The sequence below is a fragment of the Poromitra crassiceps genome (assembly GCF_964638095.1).
Source record: "Poromitra crassiceps genome assembly, chromosome: 1".
Lineage (NCBI taxonomy): Eukaryota > Metazoa > Chordata > Actinopteri > Beryciformes > Melamphaidae > Poromitra > Poromitra crassiceps.
This window is the reverse complement of record NC_139623.1, coordinates 12836083-12851429: the sequence shown is the minus strand read 5'-3', so window position 1 is coordinate 12851429 and position 15347 is coordinate 12836083. Positions and strand designations below refer to the sequence as shown.

Sequence of the window (15347 nt, the reverse complement as noted above, 5' to 3'; positions counted from 1 at the left end):
TCCTTCACCCACTCACGCCATACCACGCTAAAAAAGAAAACGTTTTACTGCGTCAAACACATTTTCGATGCTCCCTCAGAATTAAAATCAAAGCTATTTTCCAACGGAATAATTACTGAAAAACAGAATGTAAGCAACAGAAAATATTGAAACATTGAAGAAAAAAGGCAGAAGATGAGAGATTTGGTTATTCTTCTGATGATTATTTTTTATGTGTAGGCTACTCTGGCTGGATTAGTGACAACTTGTAGAAGTATTTTTAATAGCCAATAAAATGTATTAACCAATGAATCTATTTCTGTCAACCTTTCAGCATCGTCTTTCCCTTTGCACTCGACTCGCTTATCTAAACCACAGTTACGGCTGCAGTTTCTGTGTAGCCGCGGCTCATCCCTCTCTCTCTCTCATCCCCCTCTCTCTCATCCGTCTCTCTCTCTGATCATCCCTCCATCTCAGCACCTGACGGATGCAGGGAGCGAGACAAGACCACCGCGGTTCTCCATTCACCCCAGTATTACCCCCATTTCAAACGACACATCCTCTCTGCTGGTACGAACACATTTTCACAAGCGCAGAGCATACTCACACACACAAGCAAAGATTTAGAAAGGAACTGACAAATAAATAAAAAGATTGCCATTATGATTGATAACTGATTCATTTATTATCAGAGCACGTAACTCAAAGCCGATTAAATGTTATGTGTGGCATCTCCAGACTCGATAACGCCGGCAGGTGCACTGGAGTTGTGGCAGCGAGTGTGCAACCAAAGCAGTTAAAAAAAGAGGAGATGTTATCGCTGTTATCTGCATTCAGATGCCAAAGTGCCAAAGTATTGTTGTATTTTCATCTGCTTGCCATGCGCGGGGGGGGGGGGGGGGGGGGGGGGTCACAGGTGCAACACACAGACTGTATTGCTGATGTCCCAACTCCAGAGACACCAGTGTATACAGTATGTGTGTGTGTGTGTGTGTGTGTGTGTGTGTGTGTGTGTGTGTGTGTGTGTGTGTGTGTGTGTGTGTATGTGTGTGTGTGTGTGTGTGTGTGTGTGTGTGTGTGTGTGTGTGTGTGTGTGTGTGTGTGTGTGTGTGTGTGTGTGTATGTGTGTGTGTGTGCGTTTCTATACAGGTGCGATGTTGTACTGTATGTTCACTCAGTAGGGAGCTAACCACAATGCATGCACAAATATCTAGCACAAACACAAAGCATAAAGTCATACCACATATACAGACAATGGCACCAGTGTACACACTAGGGCTGTCACACAATATCCGATTTTCACTACACGAGTATCAAAATAATTCACAATAACAATATTATCGCAATATCTATAGAAGAAAAAATGCTATCAGTCAAATTCATCTTTAACTTTGTGTATTCTGTGATTTGTCTCCTTTCTGGCAAATTATTCCCACTCAAAAAAGCTTACTGTATCACATGGTTTGTATACTGGATTATTTACAATAATCACGAAATTATTAACACAATACCAATTATCATCTTGTTCAATATCACGATTATTGTCATCGCAATTATCACAACAGCCCTAGTGCACACATGCTAACACACATGCTAACATAAGAGAATGTAATATAAAAGAGCACTTACTCAAATGAGTCTTCTTGGACATGGCTCCTCCTGAAGCAGAAAGAGTTACAGTAGATACATTTAGAAGCATTTCTGAACTCTCCAAACGAAACAACAGATTCTCTTAAGTCTAAAGTCTCCTAGCAGTTCTTTCAGAGGTGATGAGCATCCGAGTTAAAGCGCAGGGCCCAACGTCCTAAAACACAAACTCGACATACAGTGTCATCACTGTAACAGAGAATGACATTTCTTTCACATTTCAATCATTCTCATGGCAACTTGGTAGTATTTGTCAGCATTTGTTCAATTGACCAACGAAAGGATAGATAGCTTAAGTGACATATATGTCATATTGGTGGATTCCTATTTCCACTGGTGTGATATGTGTTTGTGTGCGTGCGTGCGTGCGTGCGTGTGCGTGTGTGTGTGTGCGTGTGTGTGAATCTACACCACGTGCACACATCTGCCCAGACATACACAGGAGATAACAGAGAGGAAGGTGGGTGTCTATGAAGCAATAGGTCCTCTTCTTTGTCTGTCTGTTTGACCGCAATTGTGAGAAAGTCTGAATTGCAGTGGGTGAGTGCAAGTGTGTGGAGGGTCGTTTCTGAGCCAAGAGGTATATTTTTAGAGTTGTGTGTGTGTTTGTGTGTGTGAGAGAAGTTTACTGGCAGGGGAGATAAGTATCGATGGAAGACATAGAGATAGCCGGTCTTTGTCTGGGGCTTCTGTGGCCTTCTGTGGTTTTCGCTGTTTTCCTCTCCTCATCAAATCAGTTTTGCTTCATAAGCAGAAAGCATGGAAGGAAAGCAGAGCAGTGCACACGCGCACGGAAAATGCAGAGACATTTTTCAGCGCTGCCGGCAAATGTGTAAAGGTGGTCACTAAATTTAAGGTAAAAGCATTTTTATTCATAAAAAATAATCAATAATACTACAAACAAACAAACAAAATTATTCAATTCAACTTTTCAAGCATAATTGAAAGTCTCATTTTCACATGATGAAGACCAAATAATTTGTAAAATTCCTGAGTTGAATGTTTTCACAGGACTTTCATTAAACATAGTTAAACCAAGCCCAATAAACAATCACATAAGCATCCAATTCATATTTTCAACAAGAACAAAAGAAGACTGATTGTCTTTGTTGCACAACAACTCCGCTATAGAAATACAAAACAGTTAATCTATAAAATATGAAGACAGATAATATGGTGGTGAATGTCTGGTTTGGTTCTTTGTTAACTGACACAGAAGTATCAACAAATTAAATTAACTCCCACTAACACTAATGATTTGGACTGATAAGGACAATATGTTTTGAATTGTGGGCAAAATCATCATTTAACAACTTAAAGCAATGTGTTGTCATTGATTTAAGATGATTGAAAGGGATCTATTCTCTATATGCAGAATGGTATACTGTAAGTGCTATTCTCTATATGCAGAATGGTATACTGTAAGTGCTATTCTCTATATGCAGAATGGTATACTGTAAGTGCTATTGTCTATATGCATGGTATACTGTAAGTGCTATTGTCTATATGCAGAATGGTATACTGTAAGTGCTATTGTCTATATGCAGAATGGTATACTGTAAGTGCTATTCTCTATATGCAGAATGGTATACTGTAAGTGGCTGTAGTATATAAGAAGAACGGTAGCCTATAAGAGTGTCGGATGCAAACACCATCAATATCAGCTCCTGTCCACTTTTACATAAACACCTGCCGCCTGCCCAGAGCCCCCCCCCCCCCACACACACACAGCCATACTGTATACAGTATATGACCCACACAGCACAACGCTCATCTCTCAGTCTAACATCTCAACACACTGAAAACCCTCTATAGAGAGTACAGCTTAGATCGGGCCCAAAAAAGACAAGCCCGACCAGACTCGAGCCCGGTCTGTCTGAGCCCGGCCCGGCCCATCCCTTTGGCTGCATTTATGGGCCCGAGCCCGGCCCGAACCCTAAAGTGTTACACACCAAGAGCGACGCGAATATACAGCACGAAATTGCGATGCAAATTTTGACCCACCTGTCAATCACAGCCACAGATGTGTACACGTCGGAAGCGAATTTCTGAAAAATCGACCGTGGTCCGAAAAAATTTACGCCGCAATAACGCTCAGCGAAATTTGGCCGTTGCATGGTTGCATTGACTGATATAGGTTCGGAAAATATTATTGACGTGCGAATTAATCGCACACACAAAAAACGCTCCCGATGTGTAAGGACCTTTAAGACTGAACAGACATTCAGTCTTATGAATACATAAGGTTTTAAGGTTACAATGTTATAACATGCTGATTATCACACCAAATATTACCACAATTATATGAATATCTGACCACGAGCCCGGCCCGACCCGGGCCTGAGTAATAGAAGGGAAATTCCGGTCTGACCTGGCCTCGGGTTCGGGCAGAGAATCTAACCAAGAACTTAATAATGTACCACTAATATAAATGATGATATATCCAGCACCGAATAGATAATCTAATGTATTAAAGTCAGTATTGATACTTAATTTCCATTGTTCACCATTGTCATATACTCTTCTTCTTGTTAACCTGTGTGTAGTATAATTTAAGTCTCACCATCGCGAGATTGTCCATGGGGCCTAAGGAAGTGAATTCCCCATTATTTTTTCCATTAACTTTTTGTAAAATCCTTGTTTTACTAGGACAGACCAAGTGATTCAGATATATTTAGAATCACGAGAGATTATTTCACCTGGGGGATTTTATTTTTTCTGTGAGTGAAATGTTCTATGGTCTATGGTGATTCTGAATATAGCTGAATTGCCTTTGTCCAAGTAGAACTCTTTTTATAAGGATTTTACGAAATGTAAGTGAGAAAACAAATCCCTTAGGGCCCATGCCGAACCCGGAAGAGGGTGCGACTTAGGCACTCTGTGGGGAAAATGTAATATTGTAGCATTCACAAAAGCAAGTGTTTTTAGAACTCTGCCTTGGCTGGGTTCACTTATGGCCGATTCACCCTTAGAACTACACAGAACAGTGTCTGTGGCAGTGTAAAGTCACGGTTGTGATGTCATCAGTGATGTCATCAGTGATGTCACTTGAGAAATTGTGATGTCATCACTCATCAGTGATGCCACTCGAGCAACTGTGTTTGCCTAACTGTGATGTCACTCAGGCAGTTGTGATGTCATCAGTGTCACTCGAGCAACTGTGATGTAGTATGATATGAGCCGATGGCGCACAGTTGCACAATGGCGCCTACAGTAGGTGGGTGGGTAATGTCTGTCTGTCTGTCTGTCTGTCTGTCTGTCTGTCTGTCACAATTGAAATCGCTCTGAGATGGCACTCTCATTTATTAGAAAAAGTGTAACTTTATATAAAAGTCACTTCTGTTTCTTCACTTTACTACTTCACATCAATTTAACTGAACTGAGTGATACTGGTTGATACATAGCACAATGCTGTTTCGACTGGAGGTCCGCGATGTATAGCAGCAGTGCAGATTCACTGTCAAACTATGTAGCTGTGTGAGTTAGAATGTGTGTCCAGTGGGTTTCTGTTGACAATTATGCCCTTTTAGAGTGACTGCCAGTGGTTTGATTCTATCCAGGAAGAGGCTGTGAATAGAAAAGGAGTGGACCAAAAACAGTATCCGAACAAGAGCTAATCCCCAGGATTACTATGTCTTATTGCCATTCTTACTCTAGGTATGCAGCACCTTAACCACGCCCAGTGACAACAAGATGAGGGGAGTTAATTGGGTAAAGAGGGATGAGAGAATGGAGGGAAAGAGGATAAGACTGAAGGAGGCGAGAGGGGAGAGTGTAACAGAGACAGAGAAACAGAGAGACTGTGGTAATGTGGTGTAGAAAAGGTGAGCACAACTAGATAAGGAGAGAGAGAGAGGGGAGGGGAGGGGAGAGACATGAGGGGGGCAGAGAGGCAGGGAGATGAGGCCTACTTCTAAATAAGAGAGGGGCAGAAAGGGGAGAACAGAAGAGCAGTAGTTTAGGCTACTATAGGAATAGTGAGTAGACTTTCACATTGTAGCCTATGTGACAGCAGATAAATTGACAGCAGCAAAGTGGTCAAGAGTTCCCTAGTTTCCAGTATTGCTTGACTTCTTAGATAGGGGGAAATACTTTTATTTTAGGTTTTAAGCTGAGCATAATGAAGGGTAACACTTTACAATAATTGGGTACATTAATTAGGGGTTAGTTAATGCTTAATAATAATTAACTAACACTTAATTAACAGTTAACTAGTGTGTCTAATAATATTTTACTAATGGTGTTGTGTTCATGTTAACTAAGTAGGCTATCAATTTGTATACATTGTCTAATAGTTTAGGGTTAATTAATGGTTAGGGGTTAACTAACCCTTAATAAGCAGTATCTGGATTAGTTAATGCTTAATAAGCATTAAGTTAATGCTTATTAAGCATTAACTAACCGTTAATTAATGCACCCTTATTGTAAAGTGTTACCAAATGAAGTAATGAATGGAAGCAGCCAGGTAGGAACAGGTAGACTTCATGCATGCAACTTCATTATAGGCTACATGACGCGCATAGCCTCCACATGACAACAAGGAGACATTATCTCCAGAATAAACCTCAGACTCAGAGGCGGATCCTCTTACCTCTTCTGATGAGGGGGGCAGCTGGGGGCACGTCGGGCTCCTCATATTCCATAATAACTCTCCTGTCAAAACAACGTGCGGCCCTGCTGCACACGCACTCACTCGCCCACCTATCAGTCGCTCACACACCTCTCACACACTGAAACCGCAGAGGAGTGCTTAGTCAGTTGGTTTGAGTTCCACCTGCCGCCATTTGGCTCACAGTAGCCTGCTTCACACACTGGAGTCGGGCTTCAAACACACCCAGGCTACCTGTTGTCCTAGCGCCCGGGCCGGCGCAGGCATTTGAAAACATGTACTGCCATCTCTCCCCAACAATCGTCAGAGCGCGTTCCAAAACTCAACTGGCATCTTGTTCTCTGTGACTTTGTCCGTCTCCTTTCTGCAGCAATACGCCTCCTTTTCTGTTGACGTTAGTACAGTAGGCTAATTAAATTCCCCCAAGGCAGAAGTACAGAGCGCAGCTGGCCGTCCACAAGCCGTGCGCGCTCCGGTTTCCCCCGCTCTCTCTCTCTCCCTCTTGCCGTCCCGGCCTGGAGTTATGTCACCGGGACTTACGTAATAGCAGCGGATCGGGTTTTGCTTTGTGTTCAGTTGAGAAATATAATCCCGTGTTGGTGCCACAAATTTCCGCCACACTACTCAAGACAATGAGGGAACTTAGATCCTGCTGCAAATTTGACCCGGTTCATTCACGGGAATGTAAAAGAAAATACACGCATTGGCCTCGCCTGGCCTTGGTAGGCTACTATTTCAGACTTGCACCTGCGGGGGGCGCATGCAATTAACGACTGTCTGGGTTAGGGCCTCCATCCCCATGGGTCACACATGGTAAAAATGAATGAGTGCATGGTAGCCTGCTTCTGCACTTTGGACAAAAGTGTCGGCCAATTAATGCCATATAGCCCATTGGCACAATTCCAAATTAAAATGATAATCCAATCCAGATCCTGGTGAATACACCCTTGGCCTTGGGCACCTGCACCCTGATCTTCCTCTAGTAGGCCTAGGCATACCAGTAGGCCTCTGCGTGTTAGTAGGCTATAGTAGAGGTTGATGCATTGAATATTTGGCTTTTCTCTCACCTTATTTGACATTTAACATTGAAAAAATCTGTTCTGCTCCTACTACACACATGCAGTGGACACTGGACAACTTGTTCAGGTGGTTTTACCTGAAGCCCTCCACTCTGCTCCCCGCTCCCTCAAAGCCAACTTGACCACATATGGCTCTCTTCAAAAACAAATACTAGAAATAAAAATAACCGCTGATGTTGATTTGTCCTACATCCCCCCACCACACACACTACAGAGACTTCAGAAACGACCCACCTCTGCACTTCACTGAGGTTAGAGGGGCCTCACAAGACCACTGTGTTCCATGCACACAGGCAGTGTGACGAACCCATACTGTACACTCAGAAACCACACTATCAGACCAGACTGTGAGAACTCAAGTTAAAACGTGCGTGTGTGCGTGCATGTGTGTGTGTGAACTGAACGTGTGTGTGCGGCGCAAGCACTAGGGGGTGGGGAGTGTATCAGGAGGCCAGAAAACCTTTGCGAGCAAGAATTTATCATTAGCTAAGCAAAGGTGAGTTAATTATGGATATAGTGTGAATACAGTGTTTGACACTATATTCCAGTGTCAAACCCATCAGTGGATTACAGCAGTGAAACTTTGCCACAAGAGCTCATCATGTGCATTTTCCTTCTGGAAAACAACACTGGGAATAGATTCTGAGAATAATTGGGCAGTAAAGGAAGTGGTGGGGCAGTTCAATCTAAAAAACATGTGGATTTGTAGAATTTTTGTTTCTTCAGCTTATTCCATACAGCAAAAAATAAAAAGCAGTGACGGAAAACAATAGCAAGATAACTGATGGACTTTAAAGCTGTTATTGGTGGGTTAATGGAAGCAAACAGTAAATGTTTCTCATGACAGTGAATCTGAAACTCCCTCCCTTGTGTTCCACAATGGTTTTTCCCCAAGGTTACTGCGCCACACTCAAGGCACAGCACAAAACAAAGTGTGGGGATAGTCTGGTAAGCGAAGGCATGGGATGTTTGTTTTTCATCATCGTTTTGTGCAGTTTGCTTTGGTTCAGGTAGCCTATGCTACATGCATAGCTGACAAGGTAGGTACGCAACATTATTTAGTAGTAACTCACTAACAAAGGGCATTGGCAGGGATGTCAACTATGTTGTCGACTTGCAAACAGTGTACAACTGTTTTGTTTGTTTTCCATATTTCTCTGCATCATATTTTATTTTCTGCTATACATTTGTATACATGTTGGGTGTTTTTTGTATCTTTACCTGTTAGTTCACTGGCTTTCTGCTCAGGTGTTTGCAATCATCTCTTGCTAAATAGGGGAAACCTTGTGCTGGTGGCAATACCCTGAAGAAGGCTGTTTGTGCCGCTACGCGTGGGTCATGTCCCAGCTCTTTTAACATGCACTAGCTATGTTTTTAAACTTTCCAAAATGATATAGCCATCTAAGTAAATAAAGGCTTTTTACTTCCTGCCAGAAGAGTGCCTTGGACCTTTCTTCTTTGTTAACCTTTGTGATCCTCACCAAAGAGCACCTTCACCACACCAGTTTTGGACTTCCGAGCACTCTGGACCTTTTTTCTTCCTCAGTGTGTACAACTGTTTCAATGTGAAAGCCAAAGCATGCTGATACATCCAATACCGTCAGGCCAGTATGTGTGCAGAGTACTTACAATAAAATAATCTGTAGCAGAATTAGTCCTGTGCAGGTTGTTTTCAGCTGTCTGTAACAGAGCTCCATGGTGTGCAGCAGCTGCCGGAGCATGCAGTACAGATCTCTGTAATGTGGACAGTGTGAATTATTGTTACGGTAACACTGTGGCAGGCATCAGTCATTCCTGACTGAAAGGAGCTGGTTCAATGTGAGTGACTGAGAGAAAACTACCAAGACACCACCATGATGACTATCACAATGATTACTTTGGGTTCAAAAACCTTTGCTTGTCAAAAATGAATGTCTCCATTGTGATGGGCTCCATCTGGGCCCTTCTTGATCTAACTGCTTTCTCTCTCTTTCTAAAAAAAAAAAGAGAAAACTTAAAAAAAAAAAAAAAGACGACTCTAAACTAAACTTGTACCACTGTTTCTTCAGCAGAAGTTATAGTTGTCATAGACTGTGCTCCATAGTTGATTACTCTATTTAATGTGTTATTGTAAGTCGCTTTGGATAAAAGCGCCAAATGATGTAATGTAATGAATTTCAGTGAGGACTGTGACACTTGACATTGAGTGCAAGTCCACACCTCATATTCAAATATAACCACATTCACCACATGGTGGGGCAATAGTAACAACCCACACTTCAAAATCAAAACTAAGAGGTAGAGGGTGCGACTCAAGCTTGTTGGCTGAAATGAAACAAAAGCTTTTATATTCTGAAACCTAGCCTTCTTCATTTTCAAAACTCAATATGAACCTCAGCTTCCTCAAAGTGCATAAATCCCAAACAGATACAAAAAAAAATAGCGTTGGATATCCAAGTTGATCAGTACCAAATCCACGATTATAATACCAAATATTCTATGAGCATCAGTTCATTCAAATCTTGTGACATTTACCACACATGCTCTTGGTTACATTGGCAGTCACTCTATGAAGTTTGGTCATGAGTGATTGTTATGGCATATATCTAGATTTTAATTTAAAAATGCTTTAAAATATGTATATAATTGGGTGCATTTGGCAGGAACAATCTGGAACACGCTATATTTACAAACTTATATATAAACGAGGGAGGAGGGAGAACAAACCATTTGATATTGACCATAAGGGCAACATACAGTATGTAACAAATCTAATAACTCAATCTTTTTGCAGAAGATGGTGAGAAGCATAAAACTTAGTATGTTCACAAATGAAAAAGACATTATCACTGATTCTCTGACTGTTTCAAACAATATCAGCTGTTGGCAAACAGATAAAGAAAGATACACTGCATGTGATTTGTACAATAGCCTTAGGCACGGCTTTATTAGAGGAAACAAAACATTCACATAAGTTATGAGCAGGAATAATGTCACTCACTCCCAAAGGCCCCAATGTTACATAGTATCATCATACTGTTCAAATACAATAAAAACCTGAACATGTAATTTAATTTAATTATATTAAAAATAAACTTCAAATATGCAAGATTTCTATCTGCACTGAGGAGAGGTAGCCAAGGTAAACTACGGTATTTCCATGAAACAGCACTCAAGTGCAATTTGTGAGAAATAACATTTCCCACACATGCAAGTAGAGAACTGGACAATGGATGTAAGGAAACAACCAGAAGTTAAAAAAAAAAAAATGCTTCATCATAATCATAACAAATCTTGTAAATAAGATGACCTTTTATGATGACCTCTGCTTGCCGACACTGGGTGTTTTGGCAGAGGAGGTTGGTGCATGTGTATCACACTCCCAGTAAGTGGCTGACAGTGATTGACAGGAACAGTACTGAATGAGAGGCATGAAAAAGAACAGGACAATGAGAAGACAGAATATAGAATAACAGCAGTGCATTGAAGTGACTAACGACATGTGTGGCAAGTGTTCATGTAATTGTCACCTGTTGCTTCTGTATGTAGCTTGGAGCCATCTGTGTTGGTCACTTTACATGAAATAAATGTTTTTCTGCCTTCTTTTTTATCCAGAGAGGAGTGCAGCAACACTGTGCTTCCTAGCGGGATGGGGCTTGGGACAGGAGAAAGAGCATGTTAGGGCCATCGATTGACCATGAATGACAATAATACTCATATATAGGCTAAACCAGTTCCTCTGTGCTAGTCATATAGGCTAAACCAGTTCCTCTGTGCTAGTCATATAGGCTAAACCAGTTCCTCTGTGCTAGTCATATAGGCTAAACCAGTTCATCTGTGCTAGTCATATAGGCTAAACCAGTTCCTCTGTGCTAGTCATATAGGCTAAACCAGTTCCTCTGTGCTAGTCATATAGGCTAAACCAGTTCCTCTGTGCTAGTCATATAGGCTAAACCAGTTCCTCTGTGCTAGTCATATAGGCTAAACCAGTTCCTCTGTGCTAGTCATATAGGCTAAACCAGTTCCTCTGTGCTAGTCCAGTGCTCCACAGTACACTGAATAACAGCAACACATTGAGCGCTGTGCCATGACTGTGTTGCCCCAGCAGTATACTCGCAAGTAGGGCTGCTGGACTGGTCGATAATTCAATATTGTAATTTATCGTCTTTCAGTGGAATCATAGATCGTGACGATATGAAGATATTTTAATATCGCAACACACTTTTCTGCTGTCTAAATTGATGATGACAAGCAAATTTTACTTGAAAACTGATAAAATGAGGTATGGTAGGAATATTATTTAAATATTTCTGTTTTGTTTGTATCAAACCTAACATTACCATTCGGTTCAATGAGATGAACATTACTTTGATTATTTAACATGATTTTGCATACATGTACATGAACCATATTGTGATATATTGACATTGAGAAAAATCCTATCATGATTATCATGATATTGATTTCAACCATATCGCCCAGCCCTATTCAGAAGACTATAGTAAGACAACAAGGCAAGTACATCATGGACTACTACAGTGTAAAGTGAATGAGTGAGTTAAACCATGTTCAAAACAAAGTCCAGGTTGCACAAGATCTACCCTTCTGTCTCACCACTATGTGATAGGTGTTGGGTGTCAGAGGGTACATTGTCCCATGCTTTTTGGTTTTGTCCTTCACTGTCTGGATTCTGGGCCAAAATATTTGATTGGTACTCAGGCTTATAAAGTGACCCTTCAGCCGGAGGCGGAGCTCGCCATCTTCGGCTGCTCAGAGTCCTCTCTGCTCCTCCCTACGGCTGTGCAACAGTCTCTGACGCAGGGGACGACTATCGCCAAGAGACTCATTTTGAAGGAGTGGAAGTCCCCCTCTCCACCTTCCTTTCAGCTGTGGCTGACAGACATGGTCTCAGTTATACATATGGAGAGACTTCGGTTCCTGAGGACCAATTCTTGTAGGAAATTCACAATCATCTGGGACCCATTTCTAGCCTACTTAGATGAGGTTAAGAACGACAAGTAACTTGCTCGGCTGACTTCTCATGGACCCCTTGCATGGGATTCCACGCACATTTCTTACAAGCATATGGGAACTTGATGCAGCTGGTAGCGTTATTTTGTAATATTAATGTTGGTATATGTATGTTTTGTTTGTTTTTGTTTTTTGTCTGAGCCTGTTTTTGCCTGTTCTGAAAATTATAAAATAAAATATGAAAAAAACAAAAAAAAAAACATGTTCAAAACAAAAAGAAAACACCTGTTAACACCAAAGTGCTGCAGCAAGAGAATCGATGAACAAAATTCAGGCATTGACTTGGCCACTACAGGTACAAAGTCACCAAGCTACTCCCTGGTACAGTATAATGTGCCTGTTCAGCACACCAGCCTCCAGTTGGTAGATGCCTGCTTGCCTTCTATCGTAACGAAAAACACCGCACACCCTAATGCAGGGCTCATTTATCCAGAAAACAACGTAACAATTATTAGATTCAGCAGAATATCTTAAAGCATTGCTGAATTTTTTACCTTAATAATACTGACTAGACTACCCATTCTGAAGGTAGAGGTTTAGAAAACCGACTACAACTGACTAATGGCACCATCAAACTTGTTGTTGTGCACCATTGGGGAAAAACAATTTGCTGTTAGACTTGTGTAATAAGAACAAAATCTTCTTTACCTGCGGTAGTTGATGTTGAGGTTTGCAGTCATGACAGGTCCAGAGAGGTAGGCAGCATGGGTCCCCGTCACAGCATCAATCATAGTGGCTATTGCCCCCCCGTGGACATGTCTGGAAAAACACACACTTCTCTGTTAGAACAGGGCTCCCACACTCACTCACCATGGACTTTTCAGTGACTTTAATGCCTTGTTCAATGAAATTCAGCCGCGTAACTACCATATATGCAGGGAACGCGACTGCATCGGGGCCCGGCGTGGTTGGGGCCCGCTCGCTGGGCCCGCTGGAGCCCGCACCCGCCAGCACGGGGACGGGGGACCTAATCTCCTGACAGACAGTGACACGGAGCATAGCTGTCATTCCGTGGGTGTTTAAGGAAAACTATTTCTAAAATGAAAACAATCCCAGATCTACCCAAGATGCTGTTTGTAGTAGACAACAACAGCATTGCTGCAAGCTTTGGTGAAGTCTGTAGCCTGCAATTTTACTGCTTTTCCTAACTATTCCAGTGACTGTCCTTTTCCCAATTGAAGCTTATTAAATCTTACCTGAGAAGCTCAATGTCACAAGCCCGTTTATCTGGACTTGCAACACTCTCAATTGAAAATTCCCGCACCCGGCAGCTGGATCTAAAGGGATTAATAGACGACTTAGTTCGCACAGAGAAAAGCCCGGAGAGTGCACTTATGATGTAAGTAGCTTTATTTATTATTTATTTAACTAATAATGAACATCCACGCTTGTGTTTTGTGTTTATAAGGCTGCTGTGTGTCTGCCTGGTCGGTGTGCTGTCACAAATATGTTTTAATCTCTGGTGTGCCGTCACCTTTTCATTTCTGGTCAGGACAGCTGCGCTGTCACCGAAAATGCATTGCCTGTCAAGGTGCGCCGCCATCACCAGATTTTGTCAGGGCTATATGAGCAGGGCCCGGTTTGACCATCTTGCATCGGGGCCCGGTGCTGACGCGTTACGCTGCTGATGAAATTCAAGGACTGAGAGAGGTCCAGACAGTTATATTGATACTGTATTGATATTTATACAGACAAGAAGAAGAAGAAGAAGAAGAAGAAGAAGAAGAAGAAGAAGAAGAAAAAAAAAGAAACAAATACACACTTATCTCACCCTGGTGGACCCTCCAGTAGGTGCCCAGCCTGGAAAACACACACACACTTCTGTTCTTCTTTGTTGACAAATGTGGCATACTCAAACGATGCTCCTGGCGCTCTGATGTTCCGAGTAAAGAGTCGAGCTTTTGACTGGATTATTTTACTCAGATAGAATCCACCTGAGGGACAGACAGACAAGAGTCACCGGTTACCTGAGCAGCCCAGGTAATAAACAAATAAATATAACTGCAAGCAGCAATTGTAGGGCTTCAAGCTTTTATCTTATGCAGATTTGGGAAATATTAAGTTTTCATTAATGAATTGTAAAACTAATGCTGCAATCTAGATGTAGAGATACTGGGCCCTATCTTCCCCCTGGCCTTAAAATAGCGTTTAACGCCAGGCGCAGCCCTATTAGTGGGCGTGGTCACGCGCAGTCCCTATTTTCCCCTCGGCGCTAAACCCGGCCTTAACCATTTAACCACACCTTATTCACAACTGTGGTCATTGGTGAACTGCATTTACTCAATGACATTCTTCCTTTCCAAGCTCCGATCCACTCGATCCAGTCCGGGTTGCGGCTGGATGCTGTCATCTCTTCATACCAATTTGGATATCTCATCACAGATCATAGCCTGAATAAAACGATTCAACCTACAGCCAGGCAAATACAGATCTGTTCAGCAGGGCTGATGGTCTCCCTAGCCTACAATATAGAACGTTAACTATCGGTGACATTCCTGATACCATCCAATTCCATGATCTTTATGTTGTAAACACATAACTTTCACAATAGTGAACACGCACCCCCACTCGGCTCATTCAGGACAGGCTTGGTTTTATAACTTGTAGGCTACCTACTGCTCCTGCACATCACAGCACAGGCTAAATGATGCGACATAACTATAGCCTACATTATGTAAAGTCATGGCATAAATGTGTTTTTATTGAAAAAGTACGTGTCAAGTAAGCGAAGTCTTGTTGGAGCGGACATCACAGTACAACCGTGTTACGGTTGTCACTAGTCTATATCACGTTGTATTTGCGCCAGATATACAGTATATGCCACCTGGATTACATGTATGTTTCACATAGGGTTGTGTTTTGATTTTTGTTTTATTTTGTCCAATATTGAAATATTCTAGAATTGCATGTTGTGTTAACATAAATATTATTTCTATCTACCACTTAGCCTACTTAGGCTGATTTGGTTGCTATTTCTTGTCAAAATGTATTAGCCTCAATGCATGCTGGGAGATTTCACATGT

At 41.9% G+C, this 15347-nt stretch overlaps 1 protein-coding gene across 2 annotated transcripts in view; it reads right to left on the bottom strand.

Annotated features, from left to right (window-relative positions):
• Positions 1 to 15347, bottom strand: part of rorc (RAR-related orphan receptor C) — a 45091-nt gene that overhangs the window by 25820 nt on the left and 3924 nt on the right. Inside the window, exons 3-5 of one of the 2 annotated variants that reach the window (XM_083637303.1) lie at positions 14096 to 14258; positions 12973 to 13083; positions 10824 to 10948 (exon numbers count right to left, since the gene is read on the bottom strand). In XM_083637303.1, coding sequence (XP_083493429.1) covers positions 10824 to 10948; positions 12973 to 13083; positions 14096 to 14258 — 399 coding nt within the window. Of the gene's footprint in view, positions 1 to 1608; positions 1639 to 6217; positions 6379 to 10823; positions 10949 to 12972; positions 13084 to 14095; positions 14259 to 15347 lie in introns of those variants that run through there. The other variant, XM_083637302.1, reaches the window with a different exon arrangement.